The sequence below is a fragment of the Pavona decussata genome, unplaced genomic scaffold (assembly GCF_977016875.1).
Source record: "Pavona decussata unplaced genomic scaffold, jaPavDecu1.1 SCAFFOLD_110, whole genome shotgun sequence".
Classification (NCBI taxonomy): domain Eukaryota; kingdom Metazoa; phylum Cnidaria; class Anthozoa; order Scleractinia; family Agariciidae; genus Pavona; species Pavona decussata.
The window spans coordinates 695,893-722,785 of record NW_028145524.1 but is presented as its reverse complement, the minus strand read 5'-3'; the positions used below and the strand labels follow the sequence as shown (position 1 = coordinate 722,785).

General features: G+C 35.5%; 1 protein-coding gene across 4 annotated transcripts in view; it reads right to left on the bottom strand.

Annotated features, from left to right (window-relative positions):
• Positions 1-26,503, bottom strand: part of LOC146470840 (MAM and LDL-receptor class A domain-containing protein 1-like) — a 59,901-nt gene extending 33,398 nt beyond the window's left edge. For all 4 annotated transcript variants that reach the window (XM_085121553.1, XM_085121555.1, XM_085121554.1 and 1 more), the window contains exons 1-4: positions 26,416-26,503; positions 18,478-18,564; positions 10,281-10,415; positions 9,436-9,680 (exon numbers count right to left, since the gene is read on the bottom strand). In XM_085121553.1, coding sequence (XP_084977679.1) covers positions 9,436-9,680; positions 10,281-10,415; positions 18,478-18,564; positions 26,416-26,422 — 474 coding nt within the window. In that variant the 5' untranslated portion in view covers positions 26,423-26,503. The remainder of the gene's footprint in view (positions 1-9,435; positions 9,681-10,280; positions 10,416-18,477; positions 18,565-26,415) is intronic.
• Positions 26,504-26,893: the final 390 nt, after the last annotated feature.

Below are 26,893 nucleotides of genomic sequence, written 5' to 3'. Positions count from 1 at the left end.
TTCCAAAGAACAAATCCAACAAATAATTTTCAAATCGCTGCTGATGGAAATAACTTTTTCAATCTATACTCCGTTGTTTTCCAAAGCAATCAACAAGTTGCAAATGCACAAATTTTGATAAATGGGAAAAAACAAGGTGAAACAACCAACACTAACACATACCACAGAATTGGAAACATAATAAGTGGAAGCAATACATTCGCTTTGCCTAAATCAAGAAAATTTGTCAGTATTGATTCTATGTCAATATTGGATAATATTGGAGCAGGAACTGCTATCAATGGAACTTTTGAATTGAAAGTATTATACTCTGATTATTTTGAAAGATATCATGCAAATTTTAATAAAATAGTTAATGTAAACAATAATCGTATCATAAATGTTGGTGATGCATTACTTGATCAAGATGCAATTAATAGACGTGTGTTGGTTAATTCTGAATGTCATTATACAATTGAAGGTGAAATAAAATTTGGTTTTTTTAAAAATTTTGTGGGGACAAATATGATTGTTTATGAACAAATAAGATTAAAAAGAATTGTTATTTCAACAACTTCAACAGTAACAAATGCTGCTGTATCCATTGTGACGCGAGAAGGGGGTGCACGTCATACTTTTTCAATGTCAATTAAATCAGGAATTAATAGTATGACAACTAATGCAAAATTACATAATATAGAAATGGCTGTCATTATTGATAAAAATGATAGACGACGTGTAGTGAGTAATTTTCAAGGTAAATATCAATTTGAATTATCAACATTATATATATAATAGATATGCCATACATTGAAGATGAAAATGGAAACCATATTCTTGATGAAAATGGAGATAAAATAGAATACACAGTAACTTATGACAACTTACCAGATGGATTCAAATATAGAGAACCAATACATCTGAATGATGATGGTCATTTGGATACAGAAAACAGACATTTGGTGATAAAAGATGGAGTTAATTCAAATCATGCAATTTCACTCCAACAATTAATTAACAACAATGAGGACATCATCAAACCATATGTTGAAACACAAATACAACAAGCTCTGGCTCAGTTTAAAGCTCAACAAGCTCAGGAAGCTGTAACGTTTCTCAACAATCAAGTTGCAATGAGAATAGGAAGAAAAAGTGGTACAATACCAAAAACAAATTACACATGGATAAAATTATTGAGTAAAGATGACATTAAAGGAATCAATACATTGCAAGAGATTATTTTGACAAACACATATATCAGGAGAAATGACAGATATCATCATTCCAAATCCGATTTGGTGTCATCATCATTTGATCAATTGGAATTCTTCTTTGATGTGTCATTTGAAAACTATTATTGCTACTTCAACAATCATCCATCTGATTGGACAATGAAGTATTTTGTTGAATATATTAGGATACAATTACCTGACAATAACCACTAGGTCGTGGACTCCGTTACTTTATTTCATAAAATAACTAAATAAAAATATTGTAATCAAATTGTATAATGAAAGAATTGTCAGAATTGCAAGAACACATTCGAACATCGATGATAGATTTTCACCGTAAATTGAGTCTTCCAATATTACCCAGACAGGAATGCATGATAAAAAGTATCGTAATATTCACATATTTGTATGAAAAACATTACAACACAGGTTTACCTGATGAAGTTTACAAAGAGTTAATTCATGATGGAATCGGATTAATTGGGCCTGGAGATGGATGGTTAACAGCTATTCTCCATCGATTATTTGGTTGGCAACCATATATCAGATCACATGGAATATTACATGATGCTTATGGCCAATTTTACAACAGATATCATCGTGACAAAGGATACATGTACACCATTAATGAGAAAAAAACATATCCTTGGATGAAAAAATGCATGTTTTTGGGCCAAATAACTGGTCTCTATTATTGCATCAAAAATAAGATAACCATATAATATATGCAAAAGAAGAAATTAATAATTGATTTCAATCATATTTCAAATCGATTATCAACAGAAGAAATTGATGAATTGAAAGCTTATTACATGTCATATCACAAAAAGATGTGGATGTACAAAACTGCATACAAAAGATTCAAAAAATGGGAGTTTGCTGGTAATATTTCATCCATTGTATTTGCAACTGGTGGTATTGCATCATCGGTTGCAACCAGTGGAGCTTCATTATTGGCAATATCATCGGTGTCTGTCATAATTCAAGCTTATATGAAGCATAAAAAAGTTGAAATCAAACTTTATCAATGCCAATATGCTTTTCAAACTTACGGACATTTATTAAATGAAATAAAAGAAATAATGAGAAATGGACATTTTGATAGAGATGATTTGACAAACAAGCTTACTCAAAATGATGATTTCATTTTGGATAATTCACCGATTGTCGATAAATGGGGTGACAAATATGATAAAAAATATCAGATATTCACTTATGTATGATTAATAATGTGCATGATTTGGGGGCCAATAATGTCCATAATTTTATCCCAATAAACATTGTATAATTTCATTGTTTTTTTGGATTTTGTTAACTCAATTTGGGAAGAATCAATTTTCATAAATTGCAATATTCTATGCAAAAGATATTTCAAACTGATTATTCTCTTTCTTTTACCATTGATTTGTGGCAGTATTTTGTTTATTTCAACGAATATTTTATGAATTTTGAAATTGGTTGAACAACTGATTTCAATTTTGTTTTTCAAAATAATTTTATCTAATGTATGCGACAAATGGTATTTTCTATTATACACTGTTTTCTTGTATATTTTGAACAAATTGACATGAAAATTGATGTATTCTGTTTTGTATTCTTCACCAACAACCTGTCCACAAGCAACACACGTTAATTGACATTCCATGTTTTTCAAATTCTGTGATCCACAACAATCAGGCATTGATGGTTGTTTCTCAACTTTGGATTCATCATGATATCCACAAAATTCACATTCATCTTTGCAATGCAGGAATTGGCACAGAGATGATTCCACCTGCTTGGAAACATCTTTTGGTTTTTTCAATATTTTGGATTTCATTTTTGTATAAATATAGTATATAATATAATTACACAAAAATGTTTTCGAAAATATTGAAACCACAAAAGATGATACAAAGTCTCGAAATCAAATATTTGACAAAAAACAAACCAAATAATTGTAAAGATATTGAAACCAAATTTTCTCCAAAAACATTAAAATTAAATATCTCATCACAAAAGATGAGTCAAAGTGTTCAAGTCAAATATTTATCAAAAAACAAATAAAAACCAAGTTTTGTCACAAGTTTTTGTTGCAATGTTTTGATCACAAGTTGATACTATCATTGGATAGCATAATGACCATAGGCCAATGAGTGTATTCCATCAGGATACAAATATCGTTTATCATCAAAACATGACAACGATGTCTTGTTGATGGTGTAACTACCAAGTTCATGATGGTTACTTCTGATTGTTTTCATTTGGTGAAATAATTGTTTCTCATTAAACAACACATCTTTGTAATCAGAATGTTGAATATCATTTTTGATCACATTCTTTTTGATTCCTTTGGCTGTTTTTCCACCATTGTTGTTTTCTTTGATATATGAATACATTTTGGATCTCAATCCCACAAATTCAGTAATGGGTACACCAGCGGCTTCATCTTTGAATTTTCCAATAACTTTTTTATTTGTGGAGTCATAAAATTGATGATTTGATGGATAATCCGAGTTATCAAACATTTCTTTTTTATTCCAAAAATCTTGATACACATCTTCGGCTTCAATTTCATATGTCAAACTGTCTGTATCCGTAAACAGTAACTTAGCTTTGTTACCATATTTGTTTTTAACGAAATTGTAATGGAAATCGTACATCAATGTTTTGCTCAAATCAAGGATACACATACCAACATAGGCTGGTCTGTTGAGTGTCAACGATTCCTTTATTTTATGGACTGCAACCAAGTTTTCATTAAAGATTTTGCTATTGATGAATGTTGGTTTGGAAGTCATTTTCAATAATTGTTTCTCATTAGTCACCAGTTTAATGTCTTCCCGTTTTCTGATATTCTCCATTGTTTTACCGAAGACACTATTGTTCATCAGTTTGAAAAAATCTTTCTCAAAGCATTCTTTGCATTAGTTCTTTGTCGTGTATTGAAATCAATGTATGTCTTCAACCAAGGACTTTGATTAAAGGATAATACACGGTATATTTTAGTCAATTTCAAACCCAATTCACGATACAATTGCAGATTACGATAATGTAATACATATTTTGATTTGTTTGCCAATGTTGGAATCAGTTTTTTGACTTGTCCACTTGTTATTCCAAATTTTTCTGCAATTCTTTGGCAATATTCTGACAGCATATTTGGTGCCACTTTGATTTGTTCAGCGCCACATGGATAATCATTATGCAGGTCATGTAATTCATGAGGATATTCCAAATCAACTTCCAATAAATATCCAGTCTTATTATCTTTGGGAATCGTTTTCCAATTAATGTTTTTTATTTGCTGTTTATTCAACCATTTGAAATTCCCAGTTGGAAGATGTTGTGACATAGCCCATCCATATAGATTGTTTGCATCCAAATACATGATATGTTTACTGGGTTCATTTGGATTCCAATTTTGCATGTATTTGTTGTTAGCTTTGCCGTATCTATTGGCTATGTAACTGATTCCTCCACGCATGCCCTTTTCAACAAATTGATACATATCAATATCCGTGATTAATTCAAGTTTGACTTCAGTCATTTTCAACATTGCATCCCAACTCAATCCTGGAGATGTGAAATAATGACAAGGATCCAATCTATAGTATTCCAAACATGTTTTCCTGAAATTTTCAAAAACATCAGCCAGCAATAATACATCAGATTTGAGATATAAATCATGGTATTCGCCCATGGTTTTCAATTGAAATGTATTCCAAACATTTTGTGCATGACTGTATTCTTCATCAGTGATATTTGTATTATTCATTTGACTGTAAAATTCATCTTTGGTTGGTAATTGAGTATCATTGAATTTATCAAAATTACTCATATAATCATACGGATAAACTCCTTTTTGTTTCATTAATTGTAATTTACGACCTTTGAAAACTTCACTGGTATATTTGAAGGCATCTTCTGGTAGATTCTTTACAAGATTTGCCAATGATTGATTCATAAACTGAAGACTGTCGATAAATACTAAATTATAACCCAACATGAATGCCATGTATTTCTCCATGTTATTTGGGATTACATTAATTTTGTGTTGTCTGGTTTCACCTTTTCTATCCACATAAGTATTGGTCTCAATAATTTTACCAATTTCTTGCATTATAAAATGACTATCATATCCTTTCAAATTATGAAATATTACAGGGATTTTGTTAGTTATTGTAAAATCCCTGTTACATTGATTATGGGCTGAGCCACGGAATTTTCCAGTAATATGGCAATGGTCTCTGACACGTCTATCATTTTTTGTGAATTGTTTGCAACAAATGTGGCAAGATGTTGCTTTCCGAAAATTGGATTCATCTTCTGGAGACATAACTAATGGTTTATTGAATTTGTATTTGATAGTTTGTCTGCAATATTTGACTTCATCAAGCATTGCCTCCATGAATTTGAAAACAGCATTTTCTCCACGATAATATTTTATTGGTTTTGAATATTTGTCATCATAGCAGCATACAACTTTGTAACCATAACCGCAATCAGTGTGTTTTTGATAAGCTTCAGTAAAAGATTGTTGGTTAGATTGATTACAACCATGAATTGGTTCAGTGATTGCTTCAAAATCTGCGTATATCACGAATGGCGCTTGCATTTGTTTATTAAAATTTTTGAATTCTATTTTGGAACCAACTTCGGGCATTTTGATTGATTGTACACCATTGATTTCAATACATACTTCCTTGTGCTTTGTTAAAACTCGTTCTGATGAAAAACATTGCAAACAATGCATACAAAAATGTTTTCTTTGATGTGATTTGGTTTTGTGGTGCATAAATCGATTAAAATCTTTGATAAGACAGTAATGTTTATTTTCATCTTCTGAGATTAGCAATAGATTCATCACATTCTCAAACTTTTCTTTGGATACATAAATTGGATAAGTTTGTTTGTTTTCATAACCGAATACGTTGATGTTAATATTGTTTTGTGTTTCAACTTTGTTATAATGTTTGACTGAAACAGGGAATTCAATTCCTTGGTAATCCAATTGTGGCATGAATGCTTTATCTGTTTTTTTGATTCTTTGTGGATTATTTTCTCGTGGATTCAAATGTCTGATGTGACACCATCGAAAGCATTCATTGTCTTTATTCTTGAGATTTATCAATCCACATTTGTGATGTTGAAGTTCAGTTGGAAGTTTAATGTAAGAACTTCCAGTAAGAGGCTGATATTTGATAATATTAATGTAATGTCCATTGATTGATTTAATTATCCAAGCTGAACCTTCACTAATCCATTTGTGAATATCATTCATAATTTGTTCAACATTAACATCCAAAGATTCTTGAAAATCATTGGCATTAGTTATTGTTTTTGGTTTACTATTAAAATATCCAATTCTGGAGACAGTTTGGTTTCCTTTTTGTTGTTCAAAATAAATTGTCAAAGTTTCAATAAATTTAATTCCTTTCATTTGAGTTAATAATTGTTTCATAAAATGAGCAATAGCTAATCTGGTTGAACTCATTTGAATCAAAGGATCTGTTTCATTTTTAATTCCAACTTCATAAGATTTGTTATATCCCTTGAATGCTCTTGCAACTTCTGTGATTTGGGTTCTTTGTGTTGGAACTGGAGCCATTTTCTTAGTCCTTGGTGCTGCTTTGGGTTTATCAGCAAATTGAAACGGAGGTGGAATTATGTTGTTTCTCGGCATAGGTTGAGGTCCATCTCTAAATTGCATTGGCGGCTTGATGATTGTATTCTCATAATCTTTTACCATTTGTTTGACTGATTTTCGTGGATAGGGTATTGGTTTCACTTTCTTGGTTCTCGGCATTGGAACCGGTTTTTGTTTAGCGATTAATAATTCAATTAATTGATTTTTCGTTAATTTGGATAGATTATTTTTATCCATATATTTTATAGATAGATTATTTTTATTGGATGCGTTTGACAGATTTGCTAATGAATGTCGACTGTCAACAACATTCATGCCAGATATCGGTTGTACATCTGACGGGTACGTTTTCTTGTTTCTATTTTGTGGCATCGCGGCCTGTAAACCCAATGTATTGAATTCACAGGTCACTAACTACAAACTAAACTACAAAAATCACCAAAATTCCATGTTTGGTAAATGTTCTTGAAGTTGTTTTTTGTATGGAAATTTACCCATTTTGATTTTTTCAATAATTGCGTTATATTTTTTATCAATTAATTGTTTTTCATCTTCTGTAAACTCGTCGTCTGATTTCTCCAATTTAATTTCCATTTTGATTGATTCAATGGGCTTATCAGATGTGATTTCAATCTTTGTTTTGTATTTCTTGGCTTCATGAGCGTGTTTCAAATTTTCTGACGGAGTAACTAATTCAAGGTTGTTGATGCAATTATTTTGTTTATTGGAGTCAATATGATTAATTTGCATTCCATCAGGAATTGGACCATTGAATATTTCATAAACAAATCGATGAATATAAAAATGTTTTGGTGGTAATCCAATTTGTGATAACCGAATCTGTCTATATACAGATGGAAGTAAATTTCCAATTGAACATCTCTTGGTTTTTTTATTAAATATTTGACCATATTTATTGGCTCCGAAGTTAGTATAAATAGGGTGATAATTAAATACATCACATTTTATTTCAACATTTTGTGTTGATTTGTATTTCATTCCTTTGCATTCATTTCCCTTGTATATCATGTTTTGTTGTCTAGTCACAAGCGCCAAATTTTCAATTGAATTGTCTTGTTTATCATTATTGATGTGATGTATTTGATAACCATCTGGAATTATTTGTTGGTTTACAGCTTCATAAACAAATCTGTGAGATGTGTAGCATTTTTTGTTATTCATATTTAAATTAAAATAACCAGAAGCCATCATTTGACCTTTCCTCGCTTTTAATCTTTTGCGATTAATGATGTATCCATCTTTTGAGGCAGCATAATTATGGTAAATTGGATGAATATGATATGTTTTTCCATCATGAATAAGAGTATTTGTTGCTGGATTTGACTCAGATGAATTCTCACCAGCAGAAAAATTCATGTTTGCGTTGTCTGATTTTTTTGTTCCACTCATTTTCTGTACAATAGTATCTATCACCAAAGCTTTAAGCCTTAGTCAAATGGACTTTGTGTCCAAATTACCCTCCAAAAAGACATCAACCATTGTTGAATTCAAAATATAGCCAAACAACTCTTGTATTCATTGATGATTAATCATTGTAAAGTGGAAAATTAATGTCATCCAAATCGTTACACATTCTGTAAAACATCTTATTGATTATTTTATTTTCTGTGCGTGTAAACTCACAATCATTGTCTTCCATTGGTGGAAATTCCATTAATCTATTGACTGTTTGCAATTCTTCTTCAGAGTATGAACTGTTCAAAAATTCTTTTCTGGCTTTGTGCATGTGTTTCATATTTTCAGAGGCTGTAACCAGTTGCAAATTTACAATTGAATTGTTCTGGCGATTGGAATCAATGTGATTTATTTGCAATCCAGGAGAAATATGTGTCTGATTTACGGCCTCATAGACGAATCGATGAGCGGGGTATGTATTGTTACGTCCCGGAGAAATTATATAATAGCCATTCTCAGACAAATATCCTTTTCTAGGTTCTAATCTTTTTCGATTGATTATATAACCATCAACTGAGGCTCCGTAATTTTCAAATGTTGGATGAATAAAATATGTTTTATCATTGTGATCAAATTGGTTGTTCATATAAATTAGATTACATAATTTTTCGAAACCGGTTATGACCGGTTTTTTTCTTCATCATTCAAATCAGCGATTGATGAGTTGGTTGGATTTAATCGATGATTGTTTGTGAGTTGGTGTCATTTATGAAAAACCTAAATTTAGCGTCTCCGTTGCAGGAGTTTTGAAAAACCGAGGATTTATGTTTTTAGGTTTTTGAAAAACCGAGGATAAAAATTTAGCGTCTCCGTTGCAGGAGTTTTGAAAACCGAGGATAAAAATTTAGCGTCTCCGTTGCAGGAGTTTTGAAAACCGAGGATTTACGTTTTTGACGTCTCCGTTGCAGGAGTCATTGTTGAAATAGTATTTTATGTAGTTATTGGGGTGAGATCATGTGTGGTTTATGGGGTTTAGAAAAAATATTGGATTTATAAGGATTTGTATGGGATTTTTTATCATTTTTTGAAAAGTGGGCTGATACACCCAAATATCTAACTACTCCTATGACAACATAACACCATTTGAACTAACCACCAACCACCACTGGTACCTCTTACCATGTATCTTCCTGAGAGAGACGTAGCTATGGCTGCCTCAATCCAGTTGTTCCCTTTATTACCACTTACAGAGAACACTGTGTTAGTGTCATTAAAGATAACATTCAGCGTGCCAATTGATGACCCATACATATGGTAGAAGAATCTAAGGCACATGCTTCCACTGAATGTCAACAAAGGACTGGTCAGTTTTGCATTGTCGCCCGGCACCCTTGGACTTGACGTTTCTATGTACATGTAGTATCCTGTGAAAAGATAAGGGTAGACATCAATGTACCCGTACTTGAAGGTCATCGCGGAAGGGCTTCCAACACTGTGAGTAATCCCTATAACTATTAAGGTGAAACGTATGAGATTTAATCGTATGAATGACTTTGAACATATTTATAAAGTTACCGTGTTTTAAGAGCTCAAGGATTTTCTTATCCTTGTTTCTTACCGCTGTAAGCTACAAAAGTAAGGCAAAGTACCATGCTGCACTATAATGTGTTTATATGTTTGTTAATGTGTTCCCTCAGCAGCTGCTTGGATAAAAAATCACTCGTTTAATTCATTGTAATTAGATTAAATTAAATCGAACAAGGAATATGTTCTGAATAACTTAAAGTTAGGTAGAGCGGTATTGGAAAAGTTACAGGAAAGCACGATGTAATGTGGGAGCTAGAATGGTGGTAAGTGTGAAGCTGCAAAGAGGCTCGAAGAATTGTTCAGTTTACTACGGATGTTACACACTCCCCGCAGACTCCTATGGGATTTATGCTTATAGTTCAGTCACGGGATTTATTGTTGCTCGTTTTACTTAGTGGTCTATTCTCTTAAAAGTTTAGTTTTCTACGATAAACAACCTCCTTTTCCAGTATGATCAACTGACGGTCCTGTATTAGAAGACCCCGCGCTTCCCTTCTGTCGCCTCCAGTCAAACTTGTCATTCTGGTCCTGCACAAAGCCGCACATCGATTTGTCGAAATCGCAGGTAGTCTCTAGAATTAAAGTTACAACAAAACAAGCAGTCAAAATTAAAGCATCACTTAAAAGTTAGATGACTCAAAACTTTGCTGAGAGAGACAATTTATGGTCATCAAGTTTCCTGATCTCAAGCATGTTAAGGCATGGCTCAAAGCCATATTTGGGTAAAAAACAGAATTAATCAAAACTCTGCAGAAATTTACTGAAAGATCACCAAACTTGGCAGCGACAAAGAAATTGATGACCCTAAGTCACTTTTAACCTCGAGTCTTGAAAATAGATGTCACGTGACCGTTATGGTAATTTCTTTGCCCAAACAGAAAATAGAAAATAGGGTGCCGAGTTTACATATGATGGATATCGATTAGAACGTTTCTCTTACTCTTTGGTTATGCTTTAAATGAATCTGTCCTAAATGGTTGACCTCAACATTTAGAAAGCGGATTATTTAACAAAATAGGTCACGTGACTTATTAAACTTCCTAATAATATTTTAATAAAACCAAAACCTATTCCATTCAGGACAGATTCAGTTACTAAACGATAGAAGCTACAACCACACATGCTAGGCTTCGAGTCACAAAGAATCATTCTTACCCCATCTGACAAATAGTTTTGAGCGCAATTGTGACGTCATCAAACACACGTGACCACTATTCTTATGCCTTAAGGAATTTATAATCGCTGCAATACGTCGATTACAAACTTAAGGCCACTCTGGGGATTTAAAAACCATTGATTTCAAAAATAGTTAGTTTCAAATTCGCGGGGGGTCTTAAGTAAAGAATAAGCCATGCCTTAAACACGGAGCGATCCTATAAGACCAGGCTGAACAGTTCAGACTATCAATCAAAAATCACAAACGCGTGTATCGGATTGGTTGATTACCAAAGGTCTTGTTTTAGCACGTTCAAGTTCCCGCAACTTCGGTTCGAAAGGACGTGGCGAGTCGGCGGAAAAGCTGTTTTAGTTCGAATTATTTTGTTCAAAATCGATCCAACGAATATGGCTACAGGGGAAGAATTTAGAAAGTTAAGTTATCCGTCTATTTTGAGATCGGAAATTCATTTATCGGCTGGTAAAATCTTATCCTTTCGAGATATTTGCGAAATGATTAGGATAAAGTTCAGGGGCGTAGCCAGGATTTCTAGGAGGGGGGGGTTCCAAATTGGTTCCAACGAAAACGGTTGGTCTAAAATCCTTTCCGTTACGTACGTACAATACTTTGGCGTTTACGCTACACAAACGGTGATGGACTGTTTTGTTTCGATTTTTTTGGTTCTGGAGAACTGTTGGATCCGTCAGATGATGCGGAAGATCTATTACGTCTTTGGTTGAACAGTTGATCGAAAATATCAGCCATTTACCACTGCAAGAAAGGAAAATTCGCGGACGGCCGCCTTTAACGTCTTCACTTCGCCATTGCTTAGTGTACCGAATGAGCGCTCACATTCAGCTAACGTTATCGGCAACCTGCACAAAATGCGGATCAAGGTGTTGATGTTAGGGAAGAACTCTCGATCGCATGGGAAGTTGGCATCCTCAGTGCTGCACCACTTTCTCTTCCATTGCAAGAGCTCAACATCAACCACATGAGGAGAAGGAAGGTCGTTCTCATAAAACTCCAGCGCTGCTTTAATGTCAGGATTTCTGTCTCCGACGGCTACCAGCTCAGGAAGAAGATTAAAGAGGCTGGACAAGACAGCATCATTAGTAGGATTCATCTCCGATTGCAGATGGTCAAGGAGGGGAATGGATTGTTGCGATGCTGCTGCTGATTGGATTGAATGCATCGATCTTTTGCAATCGGGACATTGTTACGAAAACCACGAGCTCGAATAACACCAATGGATCGTCTACTAATTTCGCGGGCATTTCTGCTGTGCACACAAGTGCATCTTGTTACACAGGAATCAGCTCTGCTCATGTCTCCGAAAATGCAAGTGAAACGCAAATAGATACCACAATGACGTTCACTGTACTTATTGTGAGCATAGAACAAAACGAAGAATTTTAGGAATCGAGAGTCCATTACACTCTTGTTGGGATAATATCACTGATAAAAATAGGAGAGGGGGGTTCCTTGACGCAAGAGGGGGGGTTCCGGAACCCCTGGAACCCTCCCCTGGCTACGCCCCTGAAGTTCGTAAATAAACTCTGTCTTGAAATAGGTTGTTCTTCTGAAACCGGCTTCCGAGATGGAATCGCTTCGATCCTTTGTGTCGTTCAGTGGGGGAGAGCTAAGTAAAGACACAAAGTCGCGGAAGCGAAGCCTAGAAGAAACAACGGAGCGGGCAACGGAGGAGAAAAGTGAAGTGTCTCAAGCGGCGAGCGATCGCACGCAAGACGACGGAGCTGGTAGTCTTTTTGAAGTCGGCCTCTCTATTGCTTACTGTATAAACTTAGAATATATTTAGTACTGGCTAATTTTAACACTGATGTGAGAGCCATTGCCATTATCATTTCATCCATAAGATACATGAGAGCAACATCAGGTCGTGTTTTGTTTATATCTTTGGTGATTTTTCGAATTGATTTTGCAAATTATGCAAATATGCATGAACACATACGAAATGTTTTTAGGGACCGTTCATTTTTTATGAGCATGGGGGGGCTGGTGGGATTTAGGGGGGGGGCCACGAGAAAAAAAATGGCACTAAAGGGGGGGACTACCAAAAAAAATTGAGTGAAAGAGGGGGGGGGGGGTCACCAGCAATAATTGGCTAGTAGGGGAAATTGAAAGTGGCTCAACACAAAAACAGATGAAGAAATTAAATATTATTTCAATTTTATTTAATATGATTTTCCTAACCGCTTTTAATTTGTTTTACATACTGAGGTCGAAATCTGCATTTCATATTAACAACAACTGAGGAAATGAAGCATATCTGTTGGAAAAGCAATAATGAATATAAACTGAAGTAGACACCTATGTTTGTACAAGTTCAAATTAATATAAAAACGTAACAGTCTCACTATTGAATCATCCGTGGGGGAGTAGTTTCCTATTAAGTGGTTGTACTCAGAACTATATCAATAGATTGTTTAATTTTCTGTTTAATAGTACTCACTTTTATAAATACTGTTGATTAGTAAATTATTTGAACCCAGGAGTATCAGTAGACTCAGTAGTATGCCTAGTGTGAACATCCGGATTAGTTTTTAGTAATAGAACTGTTGTTGGTGACTTCAGTTGACGGTAAATCTGAGCCCTCGGCCATCTTCAGAAAAGCTTGTAACTGTCATTTCTAAAAGCAGTACTTTAATATCCAGGCGTGTAGGAGGGGGGGTTCGAACGAAACCCCTTTGAAGATCAATAATGGCGGAAGAAAAAGCACAATGAGGAGGTTGAACAACTACATGGCGTGTACCATGCTAGTGAGTAGAATGTCCGCCCTGGTTCTAATGTATATCAAATATGATTTGTTTGTCAATCTTGACGAGATAGTCAATTTGTTTGAAGGCCTACACCCGAGAATGATGCAGTTTACCAGCTTGGTGTATGACTATCAGCAGATCGAATAGCTATCAGAACTTGACAGGGCGCGGAATGTACATTGAACTTTCTTGTTTAAGTTGAGACAATTATGCCGCAGAAATGATGTATATAGCTTAAAAAGCTGCTGTAAAACAAATTTGTGATTTGCCTAAAATGGGTCTCAAAATGCAGGAAATGAGGTTTCTGGGAACCTAGATTTTCAAAAATTTTCGGGGGAGCATGCCCCCGTACCCCCCTAGTAAGAGCGCCTCCGGCGCTCAACAAACACCCCTATCTAACCCTTACCTACGCGCCTGATATCTGTGTGTCCCCTGTTTTTTTTTTCTGTTTAATATGACTCGTAATCGTTGATTGGTATGCTTCTATCCGTATTTTGTTAGTCAGATCTGTACGTATATTGTTTCTACTCGAAGGGGAGTAATTACACGTTAAACATTTGGTTGATTATTTTTAGAGTTCCTCTAAGAATCTAAATGGAAATTTAGGGTTTGCCGTTGCCGTAAACGTGTTGCTATCTATAAAACGTTTTTTTTTTTAACAAGGGAAATCTTTACCTAAGCAGAGAACGGTAACTTTTTAATAGTATTGTAAAGAAATCACACTAACAATTACGTTTATCTTTGATATAAACAGTACATAAGCGTTTTGCTAAAGTTAGGAGTATGATTTGTTTCTGGTTGGGCGGGATGGGGGGGGTCATCAGAAAAAAATAGTTTCTGCTTGGGGGGGGGGCCATGTGGAAAAAAATTGCATGCTAGCGGGGGGTCATACAGTTTCGTAGTGGCAATTAACCAAATCCCACCAGCCCCCCCCCCCCCCCCCCCATGCTCATAAAAAATGAACGGTCCCTTAGATGTTTTTATTTTTGACTTGTGCATAGAAGTTTAGAATTTATTACTGCCACTTCCAGCGGATTGGTAGAGTTAGTTTTCACATACGTGATCAATAGATACACAGATGGTAATGAACTTGAACCCAACATGACGACTCGAGCGGGCCGTTAGCGGAAAACATCTGCCAAATTTTGAAAATCCCGCCAGTTTTGGCGAACAACACAGACTCGTTTTGGTTATCGGCATGTTCAGATGGAGGGATATAGATGTCCAGTTCGTCGCAGGCTTCAGTTTATAATGGTTTCGATCTTTGTACTGTGTATTTGGTAGAAGGATTTCGAATTTCGAGGTAAGTTTCGTATAATCTTTTGATTGCGGCAACGAAACTTGATTATTTCCGTTATTATCGTTAATCTCGCTAATTTCTGGTGTTTTACAAGATTTATAGCTAGTGTTTAGCTTATTTTTATTGATAAATCGATTCCCTCTTCGATTTTACAAACGATAGGTCTTCTCTCTTTTTTCCTCTACCGTTACCGACGTCATCCACCATTATACTGATCCGTTTGGAAGCCAACAAAGCGCTTCAAAGGGGGCGTGTCCTTCCCTTTTATAGGATCGCTCCGTGTTTAACATGCTTGAGATTAAAACTTTGTCAAAATATTCCCGATAGCTACTCTGCAGACAGACTCTTCTAAACTTCAACGTCAGATCAACTTTTATTTTCTTATTGCCAGGCACTATATCTGGCTTTGCAAACAAAAGAATCTATACCTCTATTGCAAGGATGTCTCAAATACCTAAATACAATTTACAGCATACAAGCACAAGCAGAAGCAAACAATTTTCTACCCAAACAATGGTCATTCCTACACGATATCACCTAGAAACTATCGTTTCAACTATAGCGTTATTCCCAAAGCCCCTGAAATTCTCTATGTCCTTCATCCGTTAGCTTGTCCTGCCCCAATAACGCCAATTATCTTGCAAACAAGTTTCTTCCGATGCAAATGTGTACTTAAAGCATGTTTGTAATCATAGTTAATAGTAGTCGGGGATGACTCATCCTCAATAAAATGGTGGACATTATTGTATGAAGTTAAAAATAGCGCATAATTTACGTAAGAAGTGTGTTTAAGGTGGTAGACGTAGTATCGTAAGATTTGTACGAGTAAGAAATTAAATAATAATAATAACAGTAATGATAATAATAATAATAATAATAATAATAATAATAATAATGATGATGATAATAATAATAAGAATTATAATAATAATAATGAATTAGTGAAAAAAAAAGTATTGTAAATAGTGTAAGCAGTGTTCAATATTGTAATTATTGTGTTATGTAAAGCAAATTAAAAAAAAAGTTTCCCGAAAATCTAAATAGATCTATTTTTTTAAAAAAAGATTACTCAAAATATATTATAACATAGCTAGTAAATTCGTGTCATCAAATTCAATTGCGCGAGCGTACTTCATATTTCCATGGTGCACGCTGATGACGTCAGCAAACAAAAGCCTCGAGGAGAAAAATTTCTCCGTGAGTGACTTCGGCATTTTGCATTCAAAACGGGGAAAAACTTCAGCAAAAAGTTTAACTACAGATGTTAACAAGCGAACTAGCTGATGAAGAAGATCTGTCTACTTTTTTCTTCGGGATTGGAGTTTTTAACTACCGAAAAAAAAAAACTAAAGAAAAGGAAAAAGGAACAAGCAAGGCCTGTGTCATCGTGTCTCGCAAAACTATTAATTTTCAGACGCCAATTTCGCTTTCTCAGAAGGAAAACATACCTTTTCGAAACGATAAACTCAAAGAAAAACTGCTAAGAAATACTCGACAGTTTCAACAGCGGAAATCCGATAATAAACGGCGAAGAAATTGTGCTTCAAGGACAAATTGTCGTTTTATCCAGCAGACGAGCAAGCGGACATCTCACGCAGATCATTATTTAAGCCACGGACTTTCTTGGTAATGTTCGAGTACTTGCAATTGTAGGAAGCCAATTCACAAGAAATTATAGGTTTGATTGTGAATTTGTACTTAAGCTTAAATACTTTTCTAATTGATCAATTCTTCGTATTCCTAACATTTTTTTTTTGAGAAATTTTTGAAAACCGTGCTCTGCACGCGGGTTCGATAACTGTTACACCAAAATGGACTTGCAGTTCCTTCAATTCGCTTGCGCGTTTATCATCTCGGATTAAAAGTTGTACGCCTTTGCTTCCTAGAACAAAGACTTATCTGATAAAATTTTTCATTTAGAAAACGTTCAGTTGTCTGTTTTCTTTCTATATTTTCATTGATAAAACGTGGCAACTGCGTAAATCTTGCGTAAACAAACACATGTCCTCGCGAACGGAAAGAATTCTCCCACGTAACGCGAGGATCAAATTTTCAAGTTCGTTTTTTGGAAAATTTTTACTGAATTGGCAACCAGTGTATTTTATCCGATAATTAGGAACTTTAACTGATTTGAAACCAAAGGGGTGTCCCTTTTTTTACCCTGTAAGTTGTGTATTTTTACTGAACATGGGGTTGTTTATTACCACTTTGCACATTGGGTGAATGTTTGGAAAACCTCTGGTCAACCTAGAATCAACGGGTTAAACTACGCGTTGAAAATGTTATAAAAACAATTGATTCATGCGTCAGCTGTGCGTTCATCGAGATATGAAGCACTGGGGAAGTTTGGAGAGCACTCAAGAAGCTAGAGTTGAGTAAGAGTTGCTCTCGGCTACGCCTCGAGCAACTCTTACGCATCTTTCGTGCTCTCCAAACTTCCCGCGTGCTTCATATCTCGATGAAGCACGCTGACGCATGAATCAATTGTTAATTGACGGCCACAACGTCTCAGTGTAAAAGGTAAGAGAAGTCAAGGGAACCGCGTTTGGAGGAAGGGTGGAGGTAGCCAATAGACAGCGTTGCATGCCAACAATGTACACTTAAAGGTTTCCATCAAATCGGTCTCCAAAACGGATACCCTTCTTGCTAGCTCAGGTAACAATTTCAATAAGACTCGACCTACGGTACTGCAGGACTTGACGTTTCAGTGAATATTGAGAATGATGTGTTATTCAGTCAGTGATAAATGATAGAGGTATTTTGTCATTAAGTGACATAGGCATACTCCGAAAAAAAAAATCGGAATTCCCCCATGCCAACAGGAGTTGTTTTCGATACCGCCAAATAATTCTAGAATTACGAGAGGAACGAAATCAACTCAATTCTTGAAAGAAACAACTTGTGATCTGTTCTAGCGCATTTTAAAAACAAAAATGCGAGAACTTGAAAAACATTAGCCTAATATTTTTCAAGTTTCAATCGAAACTGGCCTATCCTGTCTCTGGCCAGAGGCACTAATCGACAGTTTTATTGTACTGGGGTGATAATTTTTAACAAACTTGACAATTATTTTGTTGTTTCCGCTAACAGTCAAAGATTTTTGGGTTTTGAAATGACAGCAAATTTTCGTGATACTTCCCCTTTAAGCTATTAGCATCTGTTAAAACATAAGGAATAAAGTCAAGTAGCCGAGACATAGTACTGGGTGTTCATTAGTATTAACGTCACCTCCTGGTTCACTTTACACCGATTTGTTCCTTAAACAACGATAAAGGTAATACACGGGTTTAATCGCATATGTTGATATTTCTCTTTCTTCCACTGTGGTACTACTTAGAATTGTGAAACTGGTCAACTCACTTATTCTAAAGCAAATAATTGCAAAATAGTTGAAATACCTGTGATTACAGAGCCTTTGACGTGTCCAGAGAAAAGACAAACACAAACACAGGCGATTATAGCAAACAGCATCCTCAGCTCTTTTCCTGTAATAGAATTGAAAACTTCTGTATTCCTATTAACTTCTCAGTCACTGACACACAACACCTTCAAAAGCTGTAAGAAGAAATCTCGATTACTTTCGAAGATTGCTTGCTATCTCGTTATTTTTCTGAAACAAAAATACATACGACGTTTGAAATCCCTCATAAGAGGTTTCTGGAGTTAACGGAATACAAAATGACATACATCCCCAACATATAGCCAACACATACCCAACTTTTGCCCTAAACATGAAGGTCAATGGAACGCAGCCTCTTTTAAAGTAATCGGGTTTTTTTTTTATAAAAAACTAGATCGTCGTATAATACAATTCACTGGATTTGATTCAGTGGCTAAGCGGCCATGGTTGTTGGCTATCTTTCATCTTATCATATCCATCGCGCGCTCGTGGAAAATTGATACTTAATAATTAATTATTCGGTCGCCATATCCTTCAGCTAAATTTGAATACTTCAGGGGTGCAATAAATCTTGATTAGAATTGATTCCAGTTGCCGTACTCCTCGTCTTTTGAAGCTCAGGAAAGTTTTTCGCTGACACAGGAAGTCTTAAGCTTTCTGAAACAAAGAAGCATGTTTCCTGTTTAAACTTTTCTCGTCCGGAAGTCAATCGCCGAATCGTGGAGAGCTGTAAATGCGCGTGCTGCAAAACATTTAAAACAATCATTTTCGATGCGACTACGCACAAAGCTTCAACAGATAAGTGTAAAATGTTTTCAAAGTTCAAATTAGAGAAATCGAAAAAAGTTATCTTCAAACGGGGTGCCCAACCGTATGAAGAAGAATATCGTTCTGATATCGTGTCTGTGCCGCTTTTGGCCAATATTTTCGTATCATCGGTGCTCTTAGAGCAGAGCCTGGAATGCATGATGATGCAGTCTAAAGCACGAATTGTGTTTAAATGAGTTGTTTTACGTTTCTCGATGTCCTGACGATAATTTAAATGACGCAATCAGTCAGTCGTAAAAAAAGACGCAATTATGCAAAAAAACAAAAACAAAAAAACATCGCGCGCGCTTACAATCAGTACATTGCACGACGCTCGTTTGGTGTCCCATTTGACATTTTCCGCCACTAGCTATAGACCCCCATTAGGTGATAAAACGTCATCACCGACAATTTGCCGATTGTCTCCGATTGAGGGGCGAACGGCACACAATTGAAGAGTCCCTTACAATGGGAATCAAAAGCCTAAAGTCTTCTAAAAAGTCTTCTTCTATTGTCTTCTACAAAAGTCAACTATAACAATAGGCAAAGTTTTATACGCTTGGGCGATTTTTGTTAGGCGACGTAGCGGTTTTAGGCAACTTATGGCGATTTTAGCCGGACTTAAAGAGATTTAAGTGAGTAAGCTAGATCGATTTTTAGGTATAGTTGAGCCTGTTAATATAACTCATGATCAGTGGACATTCTACAATATGTCTTGTAGATTCCGAATGGAACCCTGAACCTGAAGGGCAGCAAGAATGTTATTGTCTATGAATGATCTGTTGTAGTTTACCTACTAGAGAACCAAGCATTAAAGCGTATCTGACAGAATTTTTTACATTTGCTTGATCAATTCTGTCATCTACACTTTAAAACGTATATAGTTCTTAAGATCGCTTGGAAACCCAGGCTTTATCACCACAACGTTTTCAAAGCCTTATATAGATACAAATGTTTGGTTTTATTAGAGTGAAGAGAATCAAGTAAAGACGTTTCATGTATTAGCCCTTCGTCATAGCCAATCAAGGAATCATGCCGGTTGTATATGGGTTAGACATCCAATTAACTCTGAAGGGGCTGTTTACATGGAGGGAGGAAGATCCTGGCACTAGCTTAGGAAGATCCGAGAAGGCGGAAAACCTTTTCGTTTGCTTTACATGCAGAAATTGCGACCCAAGTGGTTACCAAGTGGATAAGGAAAAGAAGAATAACTTTCGGCCTTGAGCAGCTGAACGCCCGGCTGCCGCCATGTTTGATCTTTTTGTCCCTAGTACTAGTATCTTCCGAGCAAAAGTAGTTTACATGGTGTTAGGACCTTCCTTGTGCTAGGATCTTCCTATCTCCCAGCTAGTATATATGGAAGTTCCTATCTCTAGGAAGATCCTAGCGCTATGGCCAAGTACAACTTTTTGCATGTAAACTGAATAGAGAAAGCATATGGCGCTAGGATGATCCGCCCCCTGGGATCTTCCTAGTGCTAGGATCTTCCTCCCTCCATGTAAACAGCCCTCAACAAGACTTGATCAAAATGCGTCCAATAAAGAAACTAAGATACTGCCTGGACTGATATGCTATCAACACAACATTATGTATCAGACAACTCCATGTGTGATCATCCCTAAAAAATTTGACTTGACACATCATATGTCCACAAGTTATCACATCTGGAATTTTCTTATATATAATTAAAGATATCGAAGACGCGAAGATCACCGCGGAAAAAACGAAGATCTCAAGATTGAAGCGAAGATCTGAAAATTGACCAAAATTTGCGTGATCAAATTGAACACTCAGATATAAAACAGTCAAAACTCGTAAACACTACAGAAAATATCTGTTATTTCTGAATTTTGGCATTTAACCACATTACTGTGTGTTAAAATCAGTAGGGTTGACAGACCTGCGCGACTTCCACTGTGTGTCCGTTGTGTTGATAAAAGCCTTTTCAGTTTTGGTTTTAAAACATGTCTTTAAGGTGGCCGAACACAGTTTTTGCGCGCGCTTTGCAGATTCTGTTAGTGATGCTATTAAGCGCTCGCTAGGGTTGTGGTACGCTAATACGGCGATCGATAAAGTGATCCCTCAATTTCACATGAATTGGATAATAAAGTTAAATTTTGATCTTACATAACTAAGTTTCTCATTTCTGGACACTTTATCTTTTCTTTCCGAGCAAAAAAATTCATTCACTAAGTCATTATGCATGCTTCCATCTTTGCCACGAAACCCAATTAAGGCCACTCATGCGCATTAGACCAAAAAATTGTGACTGGTTGTTTCTGTGGAAATGAACTGTTTTCTAAAAAACTGCTCATTAGAATTTCGTGACATTTGGCATGAAAATAGTTCCCTAAAAGCATAACTCGTCTACAAAAAGAAACTTAAATCTAACAGAGGAGAAGATCGCGCTGGATTTCAGCGATAAGTCGTGACGACCTCACCGAAGAGATCTTAGAGCACGAACGTGTTTGCGAAAAGCACTTCGTTTCAGAAAGAGCGGCTAAAAGCTGGAATCAATTTAATAATGACTGGATTCCAACATTACATTTGGGACACAAGAAAGTTTCGCTTGTGAACGCGTAACCTAATTTTCGTTAAATTACACACCGAAAAAATTCAATGACTTGTGCGCGCTAAGTCAAAACTCAAAAACTATAAATCGTATGAAGAAGCTTAAACTTTCGCTGAATTTGGAATAGAATACACTATCCATTAGAAAAAAGTAGCAGCATCAAAAAAATATAAAGAAAGATACATCCAAATGAATGCAACAGCTTTTGAACGCGTAACTGAATTTTCGTTAAATTACACGCCGGAAAAATTCAATGACTTGTGCGCGCAACGTCAAAACTCAAAAACTATAAATTGTATGGATAAGTATAAAATATTGCTGAATTTGAAAAAACAATTCACTGTGAATTAAAAAAAAAGTAGCCGCATATGTCAAATAATAAGAGAGATAGAGGCAAATGAATGCAAAAGCTTAAGAACGCGTAAGTCAATTTTCGTTAAATTCCACACCGAAAAAATTTAATTGCTTGTGCGCGCTAACTTAAAACTAAAAAACTATACATTGCATAAATAAGCTTAAACATTCGCTGAATTTGAAAAAAAATGCACTGTCCATTAAAAGAACAATGATAAGCATAGGACAAATAATGAGAGAGATAAAGGCAAATGAATGCAACTGCTTGTGAACGCGTAACCCAATTTCCGTTAAACTACACGCCGGAAATATTCAGAGACTTGTGCGCGCTAAGTCAAAACTAAAAAACTAAAAACCGTCTGAAAAAGCTTAAACTTTCGTTGAATTTGGATTTCAATACACTATCCATGACAAAAAAGTAGCACCATAGCACAAATAATAAAAGAGATAGAGGCAAATAAATGCAACAGCTTGTGAACGCGTAGCGCAATTTGCGTTAAATTACACGCCGAAAAATTTCAATTACTTGTGCGCGAACGTCAAAACTCAAAAACTATAAGTTGTATAGATAAGATTAAACTATTACTGCATTTGAAAAACAATACACTGTGAATTAAAAAAAAGTAGCCGCATATGTCAAATAATGACAGAGATAGAGGCAAATGAATGCAACTACTTGTGAACGCGTAACCCAATTTCCGTTAAACTACACGCCGGAAATATTCAAAGATATGTGCGCACTAAGTCAAAACTCAAAAACTAAAAACCGTCTGAAAAAGCTTAAACTTTCGTTGAATTTGGATTTCAATACACTATCCATGACAAAAAAGTAGCACCATAGCACAAATAATAAAAGACATAGAGGCAAATAAATGCAACACCTTGTGAACGCGTAGCGCAATTTGCATTAAATTACACGCCGGAAAATTTCAATTACTTGTGCGCGCAACGTCAAAACTCAAAAACTATAAGTTGTATAGATAAGATTGAACTATTACTAAATTTGAAAAACAATACACTGTGAATTAAAAAAAAGTAGCCGCATATGTCAAATAATGACAGAGATAGAGGCAAATGAATGCAACAGCTTGGTACACTGCGCGCTACGTCAAAACTCAAAAACTATAAATCGTATGGAAAACCTTAAACGTTCGTTTAATTGGGATAAGAATACACTATCCATTAAAAAAAAGTAGCACCATAGCACAAATAATAAGAGAGATAGAGGCAAATGAATGCAAAAGCTTGTGAACGCGTAGCGCAATTTGTGTTAAATTAAACGCCGGAAAATTTCAATTACTTGTGCGCGCAACGTCAAAACTCAAAAACTATATATTTTATGAAAAAGCTTAAACTTTCGTTGAATTTGGATTAAATACACTATCCATTAAAAAAAAGTAGTACCATAGCACAAATAATAAGAGAGATAGCGGCAAATGAATGCAAAAGCTTGTGAACGCGTAGTGCAATTTGCGTTAAATTACACGCCGGAAAATTTCAATTACTTGTGCGCGCAACGTCAAAACTTAAAACCTATATATTGTATGAAAAAGCTTAAACTTTCGTTGAATTTGGATTAGAATACACTATTTATTAAAAGAAAAAAAAAGTAACACCATAGCACAAATATTAAGAGAGATAGAGGCAAATGAATGCAAAAGCTTAAGAACGCGTAAGTCAATTTTCGTTAACTTACACATCGGAAAAATTCAATTGCTTGTGCGCGCAACGTCAAAACTTAAAACCTATATATTGTATGAAAAAGCTTAATCTTTCGTTGAATTTGGATTGGAATACATTATTTATTAAAAGAAAAAAAAGTAACACCATAGCACAAAAAATAAGAGAGATAGAGGCAAATGAATACAAAAGCTTGTGAACGCGCAAGTCAATTTTCGTTAACTTACACATTGGAAAAATTCAATTGCTTGTGCGCGCAACGTCAAAACTCAAAAACTATAAGTTGTATAGATAAGATTAAACTATTACTGAATTTGAAAAACAATACACTGTGAATTAAAAAAAAGTAGCCGCATATGTCAAATAATAACAGAGATAGAGGCAAATGAATGCAACAGCTTGGTACACTGCGCGCAACGTCAAAACTCAAAAACTATAAATTGTATGGAAAAGCTTAAACGTTCGTTGAATTGGGATTAGAATAAACTATCCATTAACAAAAAGTAGCGCCATAGCAAAAATAATAAGAGAGATAGAGGCAAATGAATGCAAAAGCTTGTGAACGCGTAGCGCAATTTGTGTTAAATTAGACGCCGGAAAATTTCAATTACTTGTGCGCGCAACGTCAAAACTCAAAAACTATATATTTTAAGTTATGAAAAAGCTTAAACTTTTGTTGAAATTGGATTAGAATACACTATCCATTTAAAAAGAAAGTAGCACCATAGCACAAATAATAAGAGAGATAGAGGCAAATGAATGCGAAAGCTTGTGAGCGCGTAAGTCAATTTTCGTTAAATTACACACCGGAAAAATTCAATTGCTTGTGCGCGCTAAGTTAAAACTCAAAAACTATATATTGTATGAAAAAGCTTAGACTTTCGCTGAATTTGAAAAACAATACACTGTCCATTGAAAGAACAATGAACAGCATAGGACAAATAATGAGAGAGATAGAGGCAAATGAATGTAACCACTTGTAAAACGCGTAACCCAATTTTCGTTAAATCACACACCAGACATATTCAATGACTTGTACGCGCTTAGTCAAAACTCAAAAATTATAAATTGTATGAAAAAGCTTAAACTTTTGTTGAATTGGGACTAGAATACACTATCCATTAAAAGAAAAAGTTGCACCATAGCACAAATAATTAGAGAGATAGAGGCAAATGAATGCAACAGCTGGTACACTGCGCGCAACGTCAAAACTCAAAAACTATAAATCGCATGGAAAAGATTAAACAATCGCTGAATTCGGAAAAGAATACACTGTGGATTAAAAAGAGTAGCAGCAGATGTCAAATAATGAGTGTAGAAGCTTGTCTCCAAAACGAGATAACACAAGATATCTGTGGATTCGACCGGAGGTAAACAGTCAGGCTGAAAGCGCTTCCCTTCGATCAACACCGGATCCGCCGGGATTCCGATTGTGGAGATTTTCTGGAAATATCGATCTCTGACAGGCAAATCCAGCTTCTTTGCATTTTCAGAAATCGGGAAAGAATAGGCAACCTTCGAATTATCCTCGGAGCTTGGTTTGCTTTTGTTTAAATCCATTTTTACTAGTGGAAATTCACACCTGCCAACCCCTGGAGTACAAAAATCCGGAGACGTCTAGAAATCTTTGCATTGTAAGAATGTCATTTTCGACAATGTCTGAATACTCTCCAAATATCTCAAAAGCTATTAGCATCTGTCAAAACATAAAGAATAAAGTTAAGTAGGCGAGACATAGTACTGGATGTTCATTAGTATTAACGTCACTTCCTGGTTTACTTTACACCTATTTGTTCCTTAAACAACGATAAAGGTAATATACGGGTTAAATCGCATATGTTGATATTTCTCTTTTTTTCACTGTGGTACTACTTAGAATTGTGAAACTGGCCAACTCAAGCAAATAATTGCAAAATAGTTGGCATACCTGTGATTACAGAGCCTTTGACGTGTCCAGAGAAAAGACAAACACAAACACAAACACAGGCGATTATAGCAAAGAGCATCCTCAGCTCTATTCCTGTTAATAGAATTGAAAACTTCTGTATTCCTATTAACTTCTCAGTCACTGACACACAACACCTTCAAAAGCGGTAAGACGAAATCTCGATTACTTTCGAAGATTGCTTGCTATCTCATTATTTTTCTGGAATAAAAATACATACGACGTCTGGTCAAGCGGTTTTGGTTGTTGGATGATGGAAGTGGCAATGGCCAATTGCGCTTGTTGGATACATATCTGAGATGATAATAAGCGCCTCGTTGGCTATTATCATCTCATATCCATCGCGCGCTCGTGGAATAATTGTTGAATATTTGCCGTATGGTTTACCACTAGACCACTTTCTTGGGTATATGCAGCCAATTAATTGTAAAACATCTGGTGTCGTTAACGTTGTTTATTGCTTGTTGTTACAAACAGAACATTCTAGCAAGCAGTGCACTACACAAAACGGACAACACCAAACCTTTCATTAAAAGAAAAAAAGTGTCCCGTCTTACGCACCATAACACATCTCTTACCTTGCATGGCGTCTTTAAGATTTCCTTTGGGGTTCTTCCTCTGCGTCGCTACAGTTATCTACTCTCGGTGAGCTTAGACTACAAAATGGACACAAATGGCAAAAACAACTTATTTTCCGTTTTGTTTTCTGTCTTGGATATACTTTGCAAGGGTGCCCTCCATCGTTACAAATCAAGTTGAAAAAGCTTAAGAATTTTCAGACGAGAGAAGATCGCGCTGGATTTCAGCGATAAGTCGTGACGACCTCACCGAAGAGATCTTAGAGCACGATCGTGTTTGCAAAAGGCACTTCGCTTCAGAAAGAGCGGCTTAAAGCTGGGATACATTTAATATTGACTGGGCTCCAACGTTACATTTGGGACACAAGAAAGTTTCGCTTGTGAACGCGTAACACAATTTTCGTTAAATTACACACCGGGAAAATTCAATTGCTTAACAGGCGCTAAGTTAAAACTAAAAAACTATATCTTTTATGAA